We start from the raw sequence: 23,794 nt of genomic DNA, 5'->3' as shown, positions 1-23,794 counted from the left end.
ACTTCTTGAAGAGAGCAAAGAAGATGAGTTCAGAGACTTCTTCCCCCCAGCCCACTTTGATATGGGGAAGTCCCCTTTGTCCTTGACTGGTGCTGTCTCTGCTTTGGCTGCTTTGGGCTGGTGGAGAACAGCGAGTAACTAAACCCCAGGAGGAGAGCGCTTTCTCTGCAGGAGAGAATTTGGGCAAGTGCTGCCCAGCTGTCTGCCACCTGCACTTCTCAGCAACAATCCCTGGGCAGAGAAGAGGGGGTCAAGAAGGAAAAGCGCAGAACAAGCAGTGGGCCGGTGCTGCTAGTGGGCCAGGATTGGGGTGGGTCTATGGAGGTCAGGGTAATTCCGGGAGAGTCTACCTAGCCAGGCTCAGACCTTCCTGGAATTCCCTGCCCCCAGAACCATGACTGACTTCCTCTAGCTGGAACCTGCCCATTCCAGGAGGACCCAGCCCTTGCTCGGAAGATGCCTCAGTGAATTCCAGGGAAACCTGGCCACCCATGCAAGGGCTCTGAACCCTCACAACCTGCCCTGCATACCAGAGTGTAGGTGTTCGAGGTGCTATGGTGGAAATTCAACCCAACAGGAAGCAGATGGGCTGAGATATTTCAAAAGAGGATGAGAGGAGTGCCTGGGTGGCTCAGTAGGTTAAGCATCTGACTCTTGATTTCAGCTCAGGTCATGATCCCAGGGTCGTGGGATTGAACCCTGCATTGGGCTTCTCACTTAGTGTGGAGCCTGCTTAAGATTCTCTTTCTCTTCCTCTGTCCTTCTCCCTCAGCTCATGCTCTCTCTCTCTCTCTCTCTCTCTCTCTCTCTCTCTCAAAAAAAAAAAATTGAGGTGATTTGAACAGCAAAATCAATGATAATAATGGAATAAAATCAATACTCATGAGTCCATGCTGATATATATAAATAAATAGAAGGGCCAAGTCTTTCTTACAGCAAAATCCAATTAATAAATGTAAAAAGAACGATAGAAGTTGTGAGAAGGTGAGAGGTCTTAGCCCCTGAGCTGGAATTTTTAATGCAGAAATTCAAACTGGCCTCATTTTGTGAAGTTTCTGGGTAAATGGCTGGGCAGGAAAGATATGCAAGTTTTGGCATAGCTCAGCAAAAGTAATTATCACTCGTACTGGCAAAGGGTGAAGCCAGTGTTCCAGACCTGCCAGGGTTACCACTCGGGCAACTGGTTTGAGCAATAGCACAGAGGTTACTCTCTTTCTGGTTATGCAGCAGATGGAAGTGCATGGAACCTCTGGACACTGAGCTGAAACTCTGGTCGTGTGTCAGGAAAGCACAGCTCTGGCAGAAAGACAGGATGAAGACCCACTGGAAGATCCAAATCTTCTTTTGACTATTGAAGAGTTAAATAAGGAGTTTATGGTGAAAAGTAAGGACCTATGGCTCTCTCTTGAGTTGCCACTGGCAGCCTTTGGATACAGTTCACTCTAAAATCCCAAATGAGGGGCACCTGGATGGCTTAGTTGGTTCAGTGTCTGACTTCAGCTCAGGTCATGATCTTGTGGTTCCTGAGTTCGAGACCCGCTTTGGGCTCTGTGCTGACAGCTCAGAGCCTGGAGCCTGTTTTGGGTTCTGTGTCTCCCTCTCTCTTTGCCTCTACACTACTTGTACTCTCTCTCTCAAACCTAAGTGAAACATTAAAAAATAAAATAAAATCCCAGATGAGACCCCAAAGGAGCATGATGGTCATTAAGCTACCCAACTGTCACATTAATTACATCTTGTTTTGTTTTTGTTTTTGAAAAAAAAAAAAAATCCTCCCAAGAATGTCCTGGATTCTGTATGCACATACAAATCTCCAGGACTTCAGTGTGACTGACATGATAAAATGTGATATAAATAAACTTTACTAACACACACACACACACACACACACACACACACACAAAGAATGATATAGAAAATCACCATTTGGGAAACAACAGTAATAATTGTCAGAAAGCGTCATCAATGAATGTTAATATTAGCGGGCAAAAGTTGATAAGAAAGGGTATTTGCATAGTCTCAAAGTACCTCCCTACAAGATGCTTCTTAATTACAAAAGAATAAGTAGTAATTTCACAGTGGAAACCCTGCAGACACTATCTTACCGGGTGATTAAAGTTAATGTTGCCAGTAATGAGACATACTGAAATCATGCACGTCTGGTATAATGCACTGAGAAGGACACAACGTCACTTCTGTGGTGTTCCTGCCTAAAATACATAGCCATAATTTACCCTTGAAGAAGCATCAAACCAAAAGTTAGGGATGTTCTACGGTTCTCTTCAAAACTATCAAGGTCATGAAAGACAAAGCAAGACTGAGGAACTACCCTAGAAATGGGGAGACTAAGGAGTCATAACAACCAAAAGCAATGTGGGAGTCTGCTTCGGATCTTGGACCAGAGAAATGACATTAGTGAGACAGTTGGTGACATTTGAATAAGGTCTGTAGATTAGTGAATAGTATTGTGTCAATGTTAGTTTCTTGCTTTGGATCATTATTCTATGGTTCTGTGGTTAACATTAGAGGAAGCTGGCTGACAGGCATATAAGAATTTTGTGCGCTAAGTTTGCAAATTGAAAAATTATTTTAAAATAAAAGGTTGGGAGAAGGGGAGGATGAGGAAGGAGCCTAGGTTCTAGAACTTAGCTGTCCTAATTCTCTCAAGAGAATTATACGGAATGAAAACAAGCCAGTCTTAAAAGGTTATCCATCCCTGGGATGGAACCAGGGCTCTGTGGCTTCTGTTGGGCATCTCCCTACTCCTAATTGTCCTATTGGTAACCAGCACTTAGCCTGGAGACACTTGGAGACCCCCCGCTTGAAACGTCCTCTGCTCCCTTCTGTTGGAGTGAGAACCCATCATGGCCTGGCCTCCACTCTAGGTGGCCCGTGGACCCCAGGGAAAGGCAAATGTTTAAGGCCATGTCCACCTCTCTGGGGACATTCAGTTCTCATCATTACTGTCTGAGGGAGGCAGCATCCCCACCCCCAATACAGATCTGAATGGCAAGGCTCAGAGAGGTGAAGACACCATCTCTAGATCACATAGCAGGTACACACAGAGCCAGATTCAAGCCGGGCAGTGTGTTGACCCCAATGCCAGTGCCTGTGACCACCTGGCATTATTCTGTTACTGCTTAATTCAAGTAGAGACAACAGGCATTCACCAAGCACCTGCTGTGTATCAGGCTGCAGGGGGTTGGAGGTAAGGGTGGCTAGACATCATCCCTGGGCCACAGGTACTGTCCCAGAAAAGAGGTACCTTCATCTTGGCAAGCATATGGTGGCAGAATGTCACACACACATATTCATTCAGTTTCTGCTCTTTTCTGGCCCTAGGCTTAGGCTGGTGGGTTCGGTATAATCCTTGCCTGGGAGTTCCTGACCCAGTAGGAGAGCAGACAAGTAAGTAGGCAGAGGGAGAAGAGTGGGGCTGGAGAGGGAAGATGGTTTGGAAAGTCTAGGAAATGAAAATATTGCTGACACTTTGGGGGGCAGATACAGCAGGGCTTGCTGGGAGTTAAGGCCAGAGGAGATGAGGGGCAGGATGGGGTAGGATGGTACTGGAGAGATGTCTGAAATCAATGCATCTGGAGGTTGGGGAAAGCTGCCTAGCAAAGGCCTGGAGTTCTGAACTGCGGCTGTTCATCATCTGCTTGGCTCCCCTGCTGGGGAAATGGTCCAGAGAGGTGTGGCTGGGGACACATGTTTTCCAAAGACATTAGACTGTCTTTGGGTGGGGGGAGTTGCTCCTTCAGGGGGGCGGTCATTTGAGCTTGACTCATTTCAAATGAGGGGAAATAGCTTATGGCTCTGTAGCTGAGGCGGGGCAGGGGCAGGCCCAAAGGGGATGCTTTGTTCCAGCCTCAGAACAGGATGTGTTCAGGGCACTGTCCAGAGAGGAGATTCGCACTCCCTCTACACTTCCCTGAGGAAGAAGGACCCGGGTGCTGCTGCTCTCCTGGATAAGGTTGGACATCCCCAGGCAAGTTGGTCTGGCTCTGGTAGGTTATGGCCACTTCTGGAATGGGGTGGACTCTACCCAGGGGAGAGGGGAGAGACTGCATCCAGGGACTTGGAGAGTGGCCACAGGTATGGGGAGAGGGAAGTGCTAACAGGTCAGTGTGGAGCTTTCTCTCTGGGACAACTCTTGGAACAAGTGCCTCAGCACTAGGGAGTACGGCAGTTTGCTGGTTCCTTCCCTCTTTGGCTCCAGCTCTGAGAATCTGCTTTGTGGATTCTGTAAGACCCTGAAAGTTGGTGTCAGACATGGCTGTGTGGTCTCAGGGATTCCCTTTTGTCTCTGGGTCTCTGGTTCCCCAGGTGAGACAGATGAGAAGGTCTTTAAGGGCCCCCTCCAAGGGCTGAGGTTATTCTTTGCATGTCAACACTCTTTCCTTATGCCGCTTTGCTCTCTCTTGTTACCCCTCACCCAAGTTCTGAGCCCCCTCTTGCCCCAGATAGTCTCAGAATTTCCTCTTATCCCTCTTAAGCTAAGCCAAGAGTCATTTTGGGGCCTGGAAGGGAACCAATAATTCTATGTCAGGCACTCACCTAATTATTATAAAACCTCCAGGAAGGAGATATTTTACAGGTGAGAAAACTAAGGCTCAGAGAGGCTAAGTAATTTGCCTGGGGTTACTCAGCCATTAAGAAGTAGACCAATCTCTTCTGTCTATTCCATGCTGCACCATGCTGAGTATACCACCCTCCCTGGGGGTAGTGGAGGTGGTGATTGTGTTTCATTTTGAACCAAGAATAATGCCGAAATGTAAATGCAGGCAACAGTGAGAGAGACAAAGGAAAGAAATGCAAAAATGATTTGGGAAACATGTGAAAATCATACCTTCTTCTGCAACAGCAGCTCTTTAAAGAGTAGGGCTCTAAACTTGCTGAGTTTTTATTAACTGAAGTAAGCTCTGGGAGGAGGGGTTGCCCTGTGAGTTTCTCAATGACACCAACATCCCTATTCCCTGATAAGAGCCAGGAAACATTGAGTAATGTGGGGTCCCAGGGAGCATGGGGAACAGGAGGGCCTCACAGATCCCAGGGGCCAGGAGCCGGGGAGTCTATCAGGAGACTTCAAAGGCACTCACGCCCTGCAGGGGACCGGACAAGGCCACTCTCTTCCAGCCAGGCTCTCTGTGATTCCACAAATCCGGGGAGGTTTAGTGCAGCGGATGGAGCCATGGGCATGAAAACAGACAAGATTTACCAAAATATTCCCAGAGACTATTCCTGGAGGCAGCTAGCCTCTTTTCTATTTTTCTCTTACATTTCCACATTTTACATTGAGCACGTATGATTTTTGTAAGCAGGAAAAATACATGTTAGAAAAGTAAAGAGAGAAGGAGAGCATGTAATGGTCCACTGCTCGGAGATTCAGAGCTCTAAGGTCAGCTCTGCCTAACTTGTAGTGAGTGTGGCTCTGGGCTTTCTGTGAAACCGGGGAGGTGACACATGCTGCCTGTAACAAGGGAGCCAGGAGGACTTGGAGGGCCAAGATATAAAGGCGCCTGGAGAAGTAAGGGGCCCCGTGTACACATCAGGACCGGTTACTATTGTTTCCACAGTGTTTTGTGCATCACAATGAATTTAAATGCAGTGCTTTCCACAGTGGACCATGAAGAGGGCATCTGTCCTTTCCCCTGAGTCTGAGGCGAGAGCTCACAGCAGTGGAGCTTCCAGTGTGTGGTCCAGGGCTCTGACTCTGGAGCCCACTGCAGGGACTCAATTTCTGACTCTGCAGCACACTTGCTGAGTATCCTTGGGCAAGTAACTCCCCCTCTCTGAGCCTCAGTTCCTCATTTACAAAATGGAAATAACAATAGTGTTTATCTCCTAAGGTTGTTGTGAGCAGTGAGGACATGAATACGTAGAAAGTTTGGAGGAGGGAGTCTACAACTGACCTGTTATTTTCTTTGAGAGGCAGTATAACTTAGTGTTCTAGAGCATGGACTCTGGATTTCAGTTCCTGGACCTACTACTACTCCCTTGCCAGGTGACATTGGGCCAGTTCCCTAATCTCTCTGTGTCTCAGTGTTTTCAGCTAGAAAATGGGGCTGATGATAATATTTAACTTCTATAAGGTAAATGTGAGAATTAAATAAGTTAATACATGTATAGCTCCTTGCCCCAGCACACCATCAGGGCTCTGTGGTGTTAGCTGTTATAAAGAAGGCACGAGGGACGCCTGGGTAGCTCAGTCAGCTAAGCATCCGATTTCAGCTCAGGTCGTGATCTCCCCGCTCTGGGGTTCGAGCCCCACGTTGGACTCTGTGCTGACAGCTCAGAGCCTGGAGCCTGTTTCAGATTCTGTGTCTCCGTCTCTCTCTCTGCCCCTCCCCTGCTTGAGCTCTTCTCTCTCTCCCTCTCAAAAAAAATACACATTAAAAAAAAAAAGATGGCACAAGATTTACTCATTGCGACATTCTTTGCTGTAAGCGCTATTTATTTTATGGGTGAGAAGACAGGCTTGTGCAAGTCATGGGTTCCAGAATGGAAGCCTTGACTTTATGTTAGGGCTGGCAGGGCCTGAAGTTTAAGTCCAAGGGCATCCCAAATGAAGCGGTGAAGCAGAGTCCCAGTTTCCCACCACCCCCCCCAACCCCCGCCCGCCATAGGTTATTCATGATTTCTCTTCCTGTGTGCCATTCCTGAGGCACTAGACATTTTTCCTCATGTCCTCCTTGTGTGGCTCTTGGTTCTTTTCCTGTTTTTCATTCATGTACCATCAATCCCCCAGCCAGTCTTCCATTCAGGCACCCTGAGCAATGGCAGTCTGGTCTCCTGTCACTTCTTTATCTCTAGTCCCCATCCTTCACCCCTGTCTTTTAACGAGCTAGCCCAGACTCAGCTTGGGTTCAGATCCCAGCTCTGCTACTAACTAGCTGTGTGGCCTTGGGCAAGTTCCTTAGCCCCTCTGTGGCTATGTTTCCTTGTATGTAAAATTGAGATAATAATAGTACCTGCCTCTGAGTGGTATTGCGAGGATGAAATGAATGGATGCGTGCCAAGTTCTGAGAATAGAGCCTGGCCCAAGGTAAGTGCTCTGTAAGTGGTGGGTATGTGTTACTATTGTTGTAATTGTCATTACACAGTAGAGGTTAATATCTGGCGTTTTCCCAAATGGAGGAGGAAACTGGAGTGATCCCATCACTGTTACCAGTTCCCCCAAAGGCAAGTTTTCTTCTATCTGTAACCTAAGGCCAGAGCACTTTCCGCAGCCAGACCCTGTGGTCAGAGAGTGAGTCACTTCATAACCCCTTGCCTCAACTTTTCAAGCCACAGCTAGGCCAGGAATGCAGAATGGGAAAACCAGAGTTAGAGGCACAGAGGGCTCACTCCAAGCTGAGCCAGGGTAGAGTCCAGGCCTTGGGACTCTGTCTCCATCCCAGTCCTCCCAGAGCAGTTAGGGGAGCTCCTGAGGGAGGAAGCTGGGGGTAGCCAGAGGGCACATCCTCTGACACTGGGTCTAGGGAGGCTGTGCCAGCTGGAGATAGCACTTGAACATGGCTGGAGTGGAAGCAGTGGGCTGGACATGCCGCATGGCCAGGAGCTCCCAAGGCCACTGTGGCAGGGCTGGTCCAGGCTGGGAAAATGACCCACAGAAGGAGTGTCTTGCCTCTGCTGTGTTCAGGGCACCAGTAAGGGAAGGCAGGAAACCAGGCAAGGGACAAATGAGGCGAGAAAAGAAGGGATGAAAAGAGGTGACAGTACTGATGAGGTCCATGGTCATTTGTTGACTGCCTCTAAGTGCCAGCCCTGTACTGGTGAGTTCCAACCCCTGGGTGTCCCCAGTCTAGCAGAGGAGGCGAGCGATTCTCTAAAGGAAACTGTACTCAAGGAGGTAGGTACCAAGGCTGAGGAGTGACCTTCTGTGAGTGCTTAGGGGCTGGGGCAAGGGTTACGCCAGGCTAGTGGCCCGGGCAGGCTTCTGGGAATGAAGAATTTAGGTTGCATTTTAAAGGATATGATTTCCAAATTGTAAGGAAGCCAGCATAATTTTTGTTCGCTAGAAGTGATTTCAGATGTTATTCTTGGTTTCACATTTTGAAAGCTAGTGTGGCCTTTTTGGGGTCACATTTGACCTTGTTTATTTGTTTGCTAGTCACAGCTGCACTGTGGGCAGCACACTCAGCATGGCTGTGCCGTGGGCACGTGAGAGGGGACAGGGTGGCCCTGTCTCCAAGGGTTCTTGGCTGGAGAGGAAGGCAGCCATGGGGTGATGTGGCAGGTGGAGGGGTAAAAGTGATGGGAGACACAGACAGGGACATAGTGAAATGGGCAGGATTAGGTCAGGCTTCATGGGGTCCTGATCAGGGGTATGCCAGTAAAGGTTTCATAACCAGCTCTCAGTGGTAGTGGTAGTGGTGGAGGCCATGTGCAAGGAGAGGAAGCTCCAATTCGTAGCATTTGTTGCGGTGTACATATTCCCACCATGACTAATTTCAAGCTACCAACTCATCCCCAAATGAAGAATTGGTTAATTTCATGGTTGTTTGTTGGATTCCTCCCAGATGTTGTATAACTGGCTCTCATGAGCCTGTGGGAGCTGCCTCAGCACATTAATGACTTTGAATCTTCTCTGCCACTGGTTGCTAAGGTCAGAAGTCCCCCTACCAAAGGCCCATCCTTCAAATTCAGGTTTGGTCCGTGTTGAAAGGAGAGCTAGAGGGAAAGTGTCACCCGTTCTACCTTGTACTGTGGGGGCCATCCAACCTGGGATCCATCATTTGCTGATCTGAAGCCGTGGGCAATTGGACTCCACCATTCCAAACCTCAGTTTTCTCATCTGGAAAATGGGAATCCTAACAGTACTGCTTCCCAGAACTATGGTAAGGATTAAAAGAGAAAATTGCATCTGAGTATTCAGCTCATGGAAGGAGCTCAACTAACATGGCTGCCTTCTTGTCTAGATGGACATGGCAATATCCTCTCTCTTGTTGCCTCAACTATGACTTCTCTGAGAGGCCTTGGGAGGTGAGCCCTTGATCCTCAGGAGAAGACATTATTCTCCAGCCAAACATTCTGTCTGAGTCAAAGCTGGTGCCAGTCCAGGCCAGCAGCCTCAGGAAGTCACAAAGAGGATGATGTTACTGCTCCAGAGACAAGGTGTAGTTTGCCTTTGTGCCCTTGTCCTCAGTGTACGGGAAGCTCTGCTCACCTCGCCCTTCTCCCTCCTCTTTAAATCCTCCCTCTCTAGGTAGTTCCTAGATTCCCCCTAAAGTTCCACTGCAGAACTTCACACTGCTAATTCATACTGGATGTGAATAACTGATACCCTCATTTAATCCTCTCAAGGTATTGCTGGATACACCAAATGAATTCATGCAATAAGGAAAAGTGAAAAGAAAAAAAGAAAAAATCAAGTGAGTCCAGAGGGACAGGTAGGGGTCAGTTAACAGAGACCTGAAGGGCAGTCAGGAACATGGTGGTCATGTTTCAGTGTGGCCACTGATCACTCACTGTATGCTTTGTACAAGTTGTTCCCCTTCTTTGAGTCTCAAGTTCCCCACCTGTGAGTTGAAGGAGGTGGATGCGATGCTCACTCACTCCCTCAGTCTGAGAAACTGATGGGAAAAGAGAGGGTGACAGGAAGTGTATTACCTATTGTCACTGTATCAAATTGCCTCAAATTCAGTGGCTTAAAGCAACACACGTTTACTATCTCAAGTTCTAGAGGTCAGAAGTCTAAAATGGGTCAGCAGGGCAACGTTTCTTCTGGAGGCTCAGCAAGAATCTGTTCCTTGCTTCTACCAGTTTCTAGAGGCTGCCTGCATTCTTTGTCTTATAACTGCATCGCTCTGACCTGTTTCCACCCTCACTCTCTGATTTGGACACTTTTACGTCCCTCTTATAATGACCCTTGTGATTACATTGGGCCTGCCTTAATCACATCTGTAAAGTCCCTTTTGACATATCAGGTAGGGATTAGGATGTGGGTATCATTGAGAGGCCGTTATTCCATTGACCATAGGGAGGCTATGTTTCACAAGAGGTTCAGTAAAGCCTTGGGGGTATTAATAGTGAAGTCTACAGAGGCTAGACCAGCCACTGAGGGCAGTATCCTGGGCAGTCAGGATCTCCTGAGACCAAATCACACATTTCTCAAGTGGCCCCTTTTGGTGACTGTTGGATAGGGCAAAACAGAGGACGGGGATGGGATGGCACCAGGGTCAAGGCACTGTTTCTAGTGTCTAAAACCTGGGATTCAGATACAGCTCAGCTATGTGATTGTGGAAAAGTAATCCCCTCCTGGATTAAATGGGGCTGACAGTTCCTTCCTGATTTGCCTTACAGGCCGGTCATAGTGGCTGTGAAGGTGCCTGACCAATTATCACAGGCACATGGGGGTGTTCCCTGATGCTGTCATTGTTGTTAGCATTATTGGTGAGTTATGGGAGGGGGTGGTGGTCCCAGAGGTCAAGAAGACCTGGAAAGATTCCCAGAGGTCAAGAAGACCTGGAAAGATTCCCAGAGTGAAAGATCAGGAGGCCAGAGGCCCTGAGAGGGAAGGGAACAGTGTTTCAGTTGGAAGGAGCCTTGTAAAGGTGGCCTGGGCCAGCCTGGAGCCTGCTGACCCTGACCTCTGGCTTTGATCAAAGCAGTCATCCGACTTGGTTGTTTATTAAAGCAGGGACTTTGAGAAGCCAGGTCACGATCAACGTCAGTAATGCTAGACCAGAAGAGCCGATATTTAATTAGCGACAACTTCTGATTAATCATCCCTAAGGGGCACCTGGGTTGCTCAGTGGTTGAGCGTCTGACTTCAGCTCAGGTCATGATCTCACAGTTTGTGAGTTCAATTTCCACACTGGGCTTACTACTGTCAGCCTGTCAGCACAGAGCCTGCTTCTGATCCTCTGTTCCCCTCTCTCTGCCCTTTCCCCACTTGCACTCTTCCCAAAATAAAAATAAATATTTAAAAAAATAATCCCTAATCAGTTCCAAGTGCAGAAGAGTACTCCCTCCTCCCACCACAGCAGCTCATGGACTCCTGACACCAGCCATGTGCTAGGGGCGTCCTTACTGCTGCCCAGGAAAGGGAGGGGCTCAGGGACCGGAGGCCCTAGATGCACAGGAGGGGAGTGGAGAACCAGGAAAGGAAGGCACAGGGTGAAGTTTCTGGCCAGTCAGGAGTCCAGCCCTATATAAAGCTGCCCAGGCTGAGCTCCTGGATGGGGACAGGACATGTGTGTGATTTTCCCAAAATCTGGCCCAGATTCCATTTCACAGGAGCCCAAGGGTGGTGCAGAGGCTCAATGAGTAGGAGGACTTCAGGGACTCCCTGGGAGAAGTTCTGCCTCAGCAGCATTGTATATTTCCATCAGCTGTGAGGTCCCAGTGTTGCGGATACTTAGAAGAGTCAGCCGAGGGCCTGACTCAATATTTCCTGCAGAATTCTACCTGGAAAAAAAAAATAGACAAAACTTCCAGGAAGGACTGGGGAAAATGTTTGCCATATATATGTAAAAAGCTAAATCGTTACCATATAAAACCTCTTATGAAATGAGAATCCCACCCATTAAAACAATAAATTATTCACAAAAGAAATACAAACTGGCACTGAACATATTAAAAAGTTCAACCTCACTTTAATCAAAGAATAAAAAATAAAACACAAAGGTATAAAGTGGGCTTGATTTGTATTTCTTGGTTTATGAACCATTGTCACCAGCCTCTAGGCCCCACTCTGGAGGCCGTGCATGATTGCTGCCAGAGTCATGTATTCTTTTTTATCTCCTACCTCTCTCCTTCAAAACCCTCTTCTTCACTGGTGAACAGTCTAATGTGTTGAACCTGAAGTCTCTCTCCTGGAACACACAACAGAATTGAGCATAATTCTTATCACTGGTTCATGTGAAGGTCTCTCTTAAAAATTATTTTTATATATTCTATTTTTTTTGAGAGAGAGAGTATGCACATGTGAGGAGGGGAGAGGCAGAGAGAGAGAGGGAGAGAGGGGGAGAGAGAGAGAGAGAGAGAGAGAGAGAGAGAGAGAGAGAATCTTAAGCAGTCCACACGCGGCTCAGAGCCCATGACCCTGGGATCGTGACCTGAGCTCAACCAACTGAGCCACCAGGCACCCCTTAAAAATTATTATTTTTTTAAATTTCTTTTAATGTTTATTTATTTCTGAGAGAGTGAGAGAGCATGAGTGGGGGAGGGGCAGAGAGAGAGGGAGACACAGAATCTGAAGCAGGCTCCAGGTTCTGAGCTGTCAGTACAGAGCCTGACGCGGGGCTCGAACCCACAAACCGTGAGATCGTGACCTGAGCTGAAGTCAGTCGCTCAACCTACTGAGCCACCCAGGCACCCCAAAAATTATTTTTAATAATACAGTTAAAACCTGGGAAACCACTGCTCTGAGGGGAAACCACTGCACTGACCTGCCCTCATCCCATGCTTTGGGCTTCCGCCCAGGCAGCCACCATCTTGAATGTTGTCCCTATCATTCCCAAGCTTTCGCATTCATCTCTTTGAACTCCTTCAAAGTATTTTTGTTTCATTTGTTTTAATTCTATTAAAAGAATATCATGTATGTATTTTTATGAGTCTTAGAAATGTTGGACATTTTCAAAAAGCAGTAAGGAGGTAGAGACTCACAGGATGGTGGTGAGGGAGTGAGGAAGGAATCTGGGACGTCTCCTATGTTTCAGTCTTAGGTGACTGAGTCAGTCATGCCGCTCAGGTAGACGCAGGAGAGAAGAGGCTGGCGGAAAGATGATGGACTCTGTTCTCAACAAAGCAACATTTTAAGCTAACATTTACTGAGGGCCTACTATGTTCTGGGCACTCTTCATGGAGTGTGAAATGCTCTGAAGTGAATGATAATTTTTAAGCCTCACAAGAACCCCATGAAGTAGGCACTATTATTATTATCATTATCATTTTACAGATGGGGAAACTGAGGAATGGAAAGGTTTAGTAGGTTCTGAGCCTCTCAACATGATGGCTCACACCTTTCTGCTACAAACCTAGATATACTGGATAAAATATGTTAAAAATATTGAATACTTACAAATAAAAATATTGATATAAAACTACATATTTGTAATAACATATTTTTAATATTTTAAAATATTTTAAAAATAACAAAAGCAAGGGAAACCCTTAGGCGACAGAGGTCAAAAAAATTAAAAGCCAGAGTGGGCACACTAGACATTTATGGATAAAACAAATCCTACTGAAGACAAGCATTTGTTTAAAAAAAAAAAAAAAACAATCACATGAGGAAAAGTATGGTGATACAGTACATAGGTGAATTGGTATTCTCTAAGCAATAAGGAAAAATCTGAAAGATGTTATCAGTTCTTTTTAAAACTTTTTATTATTTTTTGAATTTACATCCAAGTTAGTTAGCATATAGTGTAAAAATGATTTCAGGAGTAGAATACAGTGTGTCTTCCTTAATGCCCATCACCCATTTATCCCATCCCCCACCCACAACACCTTTAGCCACCCACTGTTTGTTCTCTGTATTTAAAAGTCTCTTATGTTTTGTCCCCTCCCTATTTTATATTGTTTTTGCTTCCCTTCCCTTATGTTCATCAATTTTGTAACTTAAATTCCACCAATGAGTGAAGTCATATATTTGTCTTTCTCTGTCTAATTTCACTTAGCATAATATACTCTAGTTCTGTCCACATAATTGCAGATGGCAAGATTTCATTCTTTTTGATCACCAAGTAATATTGCATTGTGTGTATACATCACATCTTCTTTATCTGTCGATGGACAGTTGGGCTCTTTCCATACTTTGGCTATTGTCGATAGCACTGCCATAAACATTGGGGTGCATGTGCCCCTTCAAAACAGCACACCTGTATCCCTTGGATAACTACCTAGTAGTGCAATTACTGGGTCGTATCAGTTCTTTTAAATGATGAAGGGGAAAATAAAGAGGAGAAGCCATAATGAAATAAGTGAGTACTATGAGAACATCTGAGGTTAAGCTACCCACCCAGGGTGGCATGGCTAAAGTGGTAGGCTCAGGTTCCCCACACTTGTGCTCTTCCTCGCTGACCTACAGGTACTGAGGTCAATGTGAAGAGTCTGCTGGGCCTCCCAGAGCAGCAGTAAAAGCGGGTTTGGAGAGAGGTAGAGAGTGCCTGGTTTCATCTTATTTCTCTCCCACTGTACTCTGGTCCACAGAGCTCCAGAACTGGGCGTGTTCTCCTAACATGGCCTCCACCGCCTCCCCTCTGCCGCCTACCACTGAGGTTGCCAGTTCTGAGAACAGCAGTTCCTTCTATGATTACGAGTACTACCTGGACAGTGTGGCCTTCATGCTCTGCCGGAAGGATGAGGTGATGTCCTTTGGCAGGATCTTCCTGCCAGTCTTCTACAGCCTGATCTTTGTGCTGGGTTTGGGAGGAAACCTCTTTCTTCTAGTGGTCTTGCTCCGGTACATGCCTCGCAGGCGGATGACTGAGGTCTATCTGCTGAACCTGGCCATCTCCAACCTCCTGTTTGTGGTGACACTGCCTTTCTGGGGCATCTCTGTGGCCTGGCATTGGGTCTTTGGGAGTTTCTTATGCAAGATGGTGAGCACCCTCTATACCATCAACTTCTACAGTGGCATCTTCTTCATTAGCTGCATGAGCCTGGACAAGTACCTGGAGATCGTCCACACTCAGCCCCTCCATAGACTGAGGACCCGGGCCAAAAGCCTGCTCCTGGCTGCCATGGTATGGACTGTGGCCCTGGCTGTCTCCATCCCTGACATGGTCTTTGTGCAGACACATGAAAACCCCACAGGCGTGTGGAACTGCTATGCAGATTTCGGAGGACATGGGACCATCTGGAAGCTCTTTCTCCGTTTCCAGCAGAACCTCCTGGGGTTTCTCCTTCCACTCCTTGTCATGATCTTCTTCTACTCCCGCATTGGCTCTGTGCTGGTCAGGCTGAGGCCCCCAGGCCAGGGCCGGGCTCTGAAGATAGTCGTAGCCCTCGTGGTGGCCTTCTTTGTGCTGTGGTTCCCATACAACCTCACCTTGTTTCTGCACTCACTGCTGGACCTGCAAATCTTTGGGGACTGCAAGGTTAGCCAGCACTTGGACTATGCCCTGCAGGTGACAGAGAGCATTGCCTTCCTTCACTGCTGCTTCACTCCCATTCTCTATGCCTTCTCCAGCCGCCACTTCCGCGGGTACCTGAAGGTTTTCCTCATCACTGTGCTCCGGCACAACCAGGCACCTTGCCCTGCACAGGCCCCACTGTCCAGCTGTTCTGAGAGTAGCAGGCTCACTGCCCAAGAAGAAATGACTGGCATGAATGACCATCTTGGGGAGAGGCAGGCTGAGCACTCCCCTGACATGAATGACACGGGAGAAAATGAAGCCTGAGTGGCCATACCACAGTCTGGTGAGAGTGGATGGGACCCAGCTCAGTTGGGCATCCACCCAAAGTCCTCTCTTCAAGGGCCTCATGGACCATGTTGTCAAACCCAGTGGTCAGTTCTCAGTTCTCAACCATCAGCAGCATTTACTTACTCCTGTCTCTTCCTTTCACTTTCTTTATTGCCTTCCAGGAAATCATACTCTCTTGCATGAATCGCTACAGTGTGTCCTAACTGACCTCTGTGCTTCTTATCATCATGCTACGTCCTGTCATCTAATCTGCTCCCAGCAGCCAGCATGATCACCCACCCTCAGCCATCACTGCCATCTTCCTCAGAGTAGTCCAAGGCTTGCCACCCACCAGTGTGCCCTCTTCCCTGTAGCTCAGCTGGGAAAATATTGTTGCAGTATCGTTTAATGTCACAGCTTTGATGGCACTGCCAAGGGTCTGGCAAGCCGGAGGGCCTGGAAGTGCCCCACCTGGGGAACTTCCCAGGAACATGAGAGTCAGCAGGTGGGATGCCAGGTGAACATGGCAGTCCAGGAGGCTCTTCCTTCTTGTGCTTCCCATGCCCCTCTCTGGAGCCTTCAAGGGTCCCTGGGGCCTGCACAATCAAGTCTAAATTTTTTGTCTGGCTTCAGGGCTGGAGCTTTCACACGTAGAATCCCATATGCCATCTTACCCTTATTGTCCGTCATTCCTTTTCACTTCCTGGACACCAGGTACCCCTTGTCTCTTACACATTCCCACCTCTATGTTTTGTGCTTGCCCACTTTCTTGTGTAACAGGGATCATTTTTTCAGCCAGCTGTCCCTCATCCATGTTCTTTAGCTGTCTCTCCTAAGGCCCCAGAGTCCCACTGTCAGGAAGGACTCTGAGCTCCATTGGTGCCCTGGGAAATGAAGCTCTGTATCTGAAGGTGATGATTTGTTTGAGGATGTGGGGGAGTGGGGTTCTATTTTGGAGCTCCTGAAATCTGGTACACAAGGGACCTCAGTCCTGCCCACATAGCAGCCTGACTGGTGAGATACAGCCTGAGCTGTACCAACTGGGTCTAGGTACCCAGAGTCTCTGACATCATATCCATGATGCATAGATGAGACGGGATAAGGTATGCCAGCCAAGGGACACCTAGCAGGGCTTATCCCCAGCACTGGCAGATGTGTGTACGTGTAGTCTATGTGCACATGTCTGTGTTGCTGTGTGGGCTGTGCATAGTACATATAGCTATGTGGATCTGACATGAATGTGTCACTGTGTCCCCTGGGCCTTGTGTCTGTGTGTTCCTATGTGTCTTTCTCTAGCTGTGTAAGTGTGGGTATGTGCTCTCTGCAAACAACAGGTATATAAGAAGTGGCCTGAAGCCGGTGCCCAAGGGGCAGGGGAAAGGGTGGCCACCAGTGACCCCTCGGTCCCTCTCACTGTCCTAGTTGCCATGTACTGCAGCTGACCATGGCGAGGGCTCTGACTACAGCACAGAAGGCACTGGTCAGGAAGCAAGTTGGAGCTGGGCTCTCACAGCCCAGGCCAGGACAGAGACCTCTTCATCCTGACCTTACTTCCCAGTCCGCACCTTGGTTCCTCCTGCTGCTCTCCGTCTGCCCACCCAAAGGCCTAGTTCGCTGGCTGCACTGCTCACGCCTTTCCAGGAAAGCTCCCAGGATTCTCTTGGTCCTCAGACTCTGCGGCAAGATGCACTCTTCCCCTGGATGACCCAGGGAGAGGGACAGGCATGGCTCTGCCTCTACCCTGTGAAATGTGGTTTGAGGGTTTACAGCTATTACTGCCTATGGAAAAAATATTTTTCTTTCCCAGGTACCTGCAGTTCCACCTTTGGCATGCCATCTCTGATCTTACTTTGTTATAAGCTATCCTTAGAGAATACACATAGTGGGCTTTTCTTTGAGGGAGAAAAAATGTGGTGCAGAAATGAGGATTTGGGGGTCAGGACTGTTGTGTCAGGACAGGTAGTGATTAGATGTATCCTTGGGGGTCTCAATCTTCCTACTGCCTCAAGGTCCTTGCTAGGGAAGGAAGGGTGGCCCTTGCAGAGAGTGTGTCCAGTCCCCATGCAAGGGGCGTAGGACTACAGGTGCCATGGGCCCCTCCTGTGCCCGCAGCTGGGCATTGGCCCCTACATGCACACCATAATCCTGGGTGCTCACTGCTTCCTGGGAGGCCTGTTGTTATGGGCTGTGGGACGGTATACTTGTAGTCACCCCACACCTCTGACCCACTGAGGCTTCCCTTGGTCCCAGGTATACCCTCAAACATGCAGTTCCTGGGAGATCACTCTTAGTTGAGACCTCTTGGTCTTGACTTAATGGATTTGGGCCCTCAGTCCTGCCCAGCCTGTTGACAGGCCAGGCCCTTGGTCCAGATTTCTTTGGGTATAGGGAAAATGAGGGGGTGTAGCACCTGAGCAGTGCTCAGGAGGTGTGTGAAGGCCCTGCATCTTTGCATGTATCCCAATACCTGCTCTGGCACAGGGCCTGGCTGTGTGGGGAGGTCATTGATAAGCTCTCCATGGTGGTTTCCAGCCTCTCAGTCCCCTTCTCCCTCCCCTGTTCTCTCTGTGTGTCTCTTCTTGTGCTCCTGGCCCCTTGTGGGATAGGTTAGGATATCCTGGCTTCTCCAAGGCAGTCAGAGCTCTGTCAGGCTCTAGACAGAGGTTGTCATTTGGGGGCAGTTAGACCCAGAGGAAGGCAGACTCTGGCCCACAGTCACACAGCTAGTGGGGACAGACTCCTGCCTCCAGCCCCAGCCCAACCCTTGCCTGAGTTACTCTAATAGCCTGTTATCTTGGCAAAACTCAGGGCAGAACAGCCAGCCTCAAAAAAATGCAAGAGGCCAGTCACAGATTTGGGAGAGGTGAGTGGAGAGAAGCCCCACTAGGCATCCTTGCAGGGGGTCTTTGCCGCCCGGCCTCCCTTCTCCAGGACCCTACGCCAGCTCCCAGTCACTGCTCCTCCTGTTCCAGCCCCAGCCGCAGCCAGGCCCTGCCATCAGCCAGCTGTGGCTCTGGTAGCAGCACTTCCAGCCCTGGTAGGCAGGCCTGGCAATGGGACTGTCTCCATTTCACATGCCAGGAAGCTGAGTGAGGCCAGGGAGGGGAAGGAAATGATTTGAGGACATGAAGAAAAGTAGCTGAGACTGAGCCAATTTTCTATCATTTAATCTCCATTTAGGGAATTGGGGGTCAGGGATGAAGTAATAAGATACCAAGCCCTGTGGGCTGCAGTCCGGGGGAGGGGGCAGGAGGAGGAAAGCAGGAAACAGAGAGCAACAACAAGTTAACAGATGTGCTGGGACACAAGCTGTGTCAGGGGAACCTCAGGGGAGGGAGCCCATTTCTGGCCAGAGGCTGGAATGGGTGAGATCCAGGAAGGCCTCCAGGTTGGCAGTAAAAAGCAAGCAACTGTACTTTCCAGACAGTTCCACTGGAGAAAGTTGGTAAGGCTGAATTGCACTGGATTGAACACTTGGGATCAACTGTGGCAAAATTCAAATGTTAGGTGCAAGGAGGTGACGGGGAACCAGAAAAGTGAGAGTATGACAGGCAAAAGGTCTGATGAAAGGTCTCTGGCAGCTGGGTGCACCGAGGGCCAGGCAGGCCTGGTGTGTAGAGTGCTGAGTCATAGGAATGGCAGTGGGGCTGGGGAAAAGAGGACAGTTTCGGAGGCACGACAGAGGGTTGAACTGACAGAACTGGGGCCTGTTTGTGGGTGAGAGTGGGGAGGAGATCTGGTTTCTCCCAGATCTGTCCTGGGGGATGGGGTGGGTGGTGGTGTCCGGAGCAGAGGCAGGCAGGGTAATCCGGAGAAGGAGGTGGTTCAGGACAGAGGTGGGGAGACAGATGCTGAGTTCTGTGTGGGCCAAACTGAGTCAGAGGTGCTGTGGGACCCCAGCGGGGAGATTGAGGGTCTGGAAGTAGGAGAGAGCTCTGAACTCAGCTGTGGTTGTGGAGACCACAGGAGGGATTGAGACCACCCTGAGGTGGGAGTGTGGAGGGGAGACAAGGGCACTGAGGTGGGGGGGGGGGGGCTTGAATAACTCCTATGTGAAAGGCAGCGTTTCTCCAGACCTGCTCTATCTAATTCAGGAGCCACTAGCCCCATGTGGTTGGTGAGCACTAGAATGTGGCTAGTCTGAAGTGAGATACACTGCAAGGGTAAAAAGTACATACCAGATTTTGAAGGCAACACACACACAAAAAGAAATTTAAAAAAAAATATATATATATATCTTTTTTTACTAATGTTTTATATATATATTTTGTCCCAATGTTACTAAAAAATACATATTTTACTAATGTTCTTATATTGACATATTGAAATGCTAATATTTTTGATCTATTGGGCTAAGTATATTATAAACATTAACTTCACCTGTTTCTTTTTACCTTTTAAAAAAATGTATCAACTAGGAAATTAAAAATTACACATGTGGCTTGCCTCGTATTGCTTTGGACGAACCTGAATTCCACAGGATGTGGAGTAAGCATTGAGGAAGATAATACAGTGAGGTGGGAGGGTGGAGGTTAACATTTGCAGGACACTGTGATACTCATGATGACTGGTTTCTGTACGGCAAGACTCGTCAAGCTATGCCATCATTTCCCCAACTAAGTTTCCCCCAGATTTCCCCCCCTTCCCCTGGACTTCATATGAGAGGAAGGTTCTGCGGAACCCACGGTGACAGACGGTGTTTCAAGAGAGAAAGATAAGCCCATCAGGTGGCTAGAGGAAAACCAGAGAGCAAGGAAGGCGACTAGGACACAGGTAGGAGGTATCACAGAACCGGAGGCGAGGGTGGGGCTTCAGAGGGGTGAGAGGAGGCAGAGACCCTAAGGGAGCCTCCCTGGCCAGGCCTGCGGCCCCCTTGGCGGAGCTCACTTGGCAGGACGCAGGCGGTAGCGGAACCGCACCTCACGGCTCGGCTGTGTGGTGCCAAAGCCCCAGCGCCGGGGGTCCACAGGTGGCACAGGTGTATCAGGATCCACCAGTTCCAGGTCAAAGTATGTGACCATGAGCAGGATAAAAAGCTTCATCTCACTGAGGGCCAAGAACCTCCCAGGGCAGATGGAGACACCCGAGCCCCACGGCATGGTATAGTGGTGGATCTTCTTGCCTGACTTGTAAAAGTCCACTTTGCGACTACCGTTGGGGTTGAGGAAGCGATCGTATTTGAAGGCAGTGGGTTCCGGGTGGATGTCAGGATCCATGTGCACTGAAAGATAAGGGAAGAGGGCCACGATGTCTCCACTGCGGAGCAGGTACTCCTGTCCACTGGCCATCTTCAGCATATGGTCACCGTGCACCACTCTGAGGAGGGTGGGTGCGGTTCCCAGCCTCAGCGTCTCCTCCATCACGCTGTCCAGCACTGGCGTGTGGTGCAGGGCGCTGATCTCAACGCCAAAGGATTGCCTAGCCTTCAGCTTGGCCTCCCCTAGGACTTGGGCAGCCTCCTCCCTCACAGCACGCATGGCTTCCGGGTGCTTTAGGAGGAACAAAAGGGCCCAGAAAGAATTAGGCCCCGTGTTCCCCTGAGAGGCCCAGAGCATCATGAAGTTGAACTTGTCTTGCATGGCTGGGGCCGTTCCCTGCTCCCTCAGACACTGAAGCATGTAGGAGATCCAGTTGCTTATGCCATTCTTCTCCAGGTTGTGGTTCACGGAGAGCATCCTGTGGAAGAGCCGCTGGAGCCGGGCCACTTCTAGCCACTCCCAGGGCCCCAGCAAGGAATAAACAAACCTGGGGAACAAGAGATCAAACTTGCGGAACTGGACAAATAACTCCTCTGCCTGTAGCAGGTCCTGCTCCTGGTTCTTTGTACAGCCAAATAAGCTCAGGTAGCCGGCCTTGAACAACACATTGTAGCAGAAGTGGAAGAGGCCGTCTTCACGCCAGCAACCAGCATCCAGACTCTGGCCCGTGGGCCCCAGTATAACCAAGGACAGGCTGTCCAGCATGGTTTTGTTGAGATCCTCCAAGCCATCCCCCATGAGGTATTTGGTGCTGGCAGAGTGTATCATCCGGTGGTCTCCCTGCATGGAGCGGTAGCCAAATACCTTTAACACCAGTTTTTCTGCATATTTCACAAAGTCTAGTTTTCTCTGTGCATCCTTGAGGATGGAGCCGAAGGAGAGCGGGTCCATGACAAAGGTGAAGTACTGGCCCCCTAGCTGCACTGTGAACACCTCTCCATGCTTGGCCCGCATATACTTCAGGAATTCAAACATATTCTTCCGGAAAGCCATGGCATGGCCCAGCCAGGGTATGAAGCCCTTATCCAGAGGGGGCTCCTGGGGTCTGCGTTGCCGGAACAGCCCCAGCAGCCACAGGCACCCCACCACGGCCACCAGCAGGGTTCCCAGCACCAGACCCCAGAGCACCATGGCTATGCTCTTCCAGGTTGAGCTCTGGACACACTGTTCTCTAAGTGCCAGAGAGCTTTTGAGAGGCCTTGACAAGCTGGGGGTGGACCTGGACCTTGCCCTGTGGCAGTAAGTTATACCAAAAATCCCTGGCAAGACAGTACCTAGGAGCAAAATGTTCTCCTAGATTTAGCACTTGCTGCAACCTCATCGTGTGGAAGGAGGGGGTGGGACCAGAAGGAAGCCCAGAAAGAAGCCTCTCCTCACCAGCTTTAGGCTTTGCTGTAATCTTTTCAGACCCAGCCCCAGAATGGTATCTACAAAGCTCTCATGGATCCCACCCCATCCCCATGATTTACTGACCATTCACACTTGTATTTTTTCAAGGATTCATTTATTCATTAGTTTACTACCTCACTCAGCATAAATTCAACACTCATTTATTAAGTTTCACATTTAGGGGTGTCTCAGTGGCTCAGTCAGTTAAGTGTCCGACTGTTGATTTCGGCTCAGGTCATGATCTCATGGTTCACGAGTTTGAGCCCTGTCCTGGGCTCTGCACTGACAGTACGGAGCCTGCTCGGGATTTTCTCTCTCTCCCTCTCCCTGTCTCTCTGCCCCTCTTCCACTCTAAATAAATAAATAAATTAACTTAAATTAAAAAGTTTCACATCCTGTCCGTTCCTCATTATTAAATGACCCAGAGAGCCTCCCAGACTGATGACTCTTAAAGCAAGGTTCAGACTACCATCCCTGAGCCTCTGGACTGGAGCCCTACCCCTGGCCTAGTTTGCACACTTCTCTAGCAAGAAAGACAGATTCAGAATCTTAGAATTATGAAATGTCAGAGATGAGAAGGACTTCAAACCAATCACTTTATTTCATGATAAGGGTGTAGTCTCAGAGTATAGTGGGAACTTTCTCTCACTGCTGTCCTGGCTTGGGTGAGGTGAGCTGACCATTTACTGGGGGCCTTCTGTGAGGTGTCAGGCTAGGTCCCTGCCAGCAGGCCCAGGAAGGAGAAAGTTCTGCCATTGACTCTAAGGCCATTGTTGCAATAAGGTGAGGTTCAGACTCAATTCAACCAGTTCTAGCGACCTCAGGTTACTCTTTAACTTCCTAATCGATTGGCAAACAGGGACTTTGTCTCCTCTGATTTCCACATGACCTCTTGAGTTCCCTTTGCCTTGTGCCATTCCCCTCTGCGGGGAGCTGGAAATGTCCACACACTGACTCCATGAAGTCCTCTCTGATTGCTTAGGGAAACCACAGCAAGTACTCAGAATCATCCACTCTCCCCAGCCTGAATCTGCAGTCAGAAATTGTCTGTGGGCCAACATGCATAAGCTAAACATTGTTCTCCAGTTTTTAATGGATGGCAGCACCATGTTACATTCATTCTTACCTTGATTCATTTCATTCCCTCCCTCCTTGGAACAGTCCCATATATCCATTTAACAGATATTTACTTGGCACCTACTGCCAGAAATTCTGCTATAACCAACTTTGAATGAGACACATATGGCCCCTGCTGCTCCCTCAGAAACTGAAGCATGTAGGATATCCAGTTGCTTATGCCATTCTTCTCCAGGTTGTGGTTCACGGAGAGCATCCTGTGGAAGAGCCGCTGGAGCTGGGCCACTTCTAGCCACTCCCAGGGCCCCAGCAAGGAATAAACAAACCTGGGGAACAAGAGATCAAACTTGCGGAACTTGACAAATAACTCCTCTGCCTGTAGTAGGTCCTGCTCCTGGTTCTTTGTACAGCCAAATAAGCTCAGGTAGCCGGCCTTGAACAACACATTGTAGCAGAAGTGGAAGCAACCAGCATCCAGACTCTGGCCCGTGGGCCCCAGTATAACCAAGGACAGTCTGTCCAGCATGGTTTTGTTGAGATCCTGTCCTCAAGCCATCCCCCATGAGGTATTTGGTGCTGGCAGAGTGTATCATCCGGTGGTCTCCCTGCACGGAGCGGTCGCCAAATACCTTTAGTACCTGTCTAAGGAAGGGAAGAAAATATTAAATCATTGCCCAGAGAAGTATGTAATTACAATTGTGTTAAAGGCAGCAA

At 48.8% G+C, this 23,794-nt stretch overlaps 2 protein-coding genes and 1 pseudogene across 3 annotated transcripts; 2 read left to right on the top strand and 1 right to left on the bottom strand.

Moving 5' to 3' along the window:
• Positions 1-1,063: 1,063 nt before the first annotated feature.
• LOC122491048 lies at positions 1,064-2,795 on the top strand (annotated as a pseudogene).
• Positions 2,796-3,852: 1,057 nt separating this feature from the next.
• On the top strand, positions 3,853-19,570 carry ACKR2 (atypical chemokine receptor 2). 2 transcript variants are annotated; one of them, XM_043595624.1, is made up of 2 exons: positions 3,853-4,007; positions 14,161-19,570. In XM_043595624.1, exons 1-2 carry the CDS (start codon positions 3,854-3,856, stop codon positions 15,351-15,353), a joined length of 1,347 nt encoding a protein of 448 aa, XP_043451559.1. In that variant the 5' UTR covers position 3,853; the 3' UTR covers positions 15,354-19,570. The 2 variants fall into 2 exon arrangements, with proteins under 2 accessions (XP_043451559.1, XP_043451560.1); XM_043595625.1 differs by having other exon boundaries at positions 3,884-3,988.
• LOC122492097 (5-beta-cholestane-3-alpha,7-alpha-diol 12-alpha-hydroxylase) lies at positions 18,508-21,823 on the bottom strand. Its single transcript, XM_043595623.1, has one exon. The coding sequence runs from the start codon at positions 21,743-21,745 to the stop codon at positions 20,240-20,242; it is 1,506 nt and encodes a 501-aa protein (XP_043451558.1). The 5' UTR covers positions 21,746-21,823; the 3' UTR covers positions 18,508-20,239.
• Positions 21,824-23,794: the final 1,971 nt, after the last annotated feature.

Source organism: Prionailurus bengalensis, chromosome C2 (genome assembly GCF_016509475.1).
Source record: "Prionailurus bengalensis isolate Pbe53 chromosome C2, Fcat_Pben_1.1_paternal_pri, whole genome shotgun sequence".
NCBI lineage: Eukaryota > Metazoa > Chordata > Mammalia > Carnivora > Felidae > Prionailurus > Prionailurus bengalensis.
This window is presented reverse-complemented; position numbering and strand designations above follow the sequence as displayed.

Excerpts from the sequence above, each read along its gene's own strand:
- LOC122492097 (XM_043595623.1), bottom strand. The coding sequence starts at position 21,745 with ATGGTGCTCTGGGGTCTGGTGCTGGGAACCCTGCTGGTGGCCGTGGTG.
- ACKR2 (XM_043595624.1), top strand. The coding sequence starts at position 3,854 with ATGCTTTGTTCCAGCCTCAGAACAGGATGTGTTCAGGGCACTGTCCAG. Across the intron at positions 4,008-14,160 it reads GGCAAGTTGGTCTGGCTCTG|AGCTCCAGAACTGGGCGTGT; the intron begins GTAGGTTATGGC and ends TCTGGTCCACAG.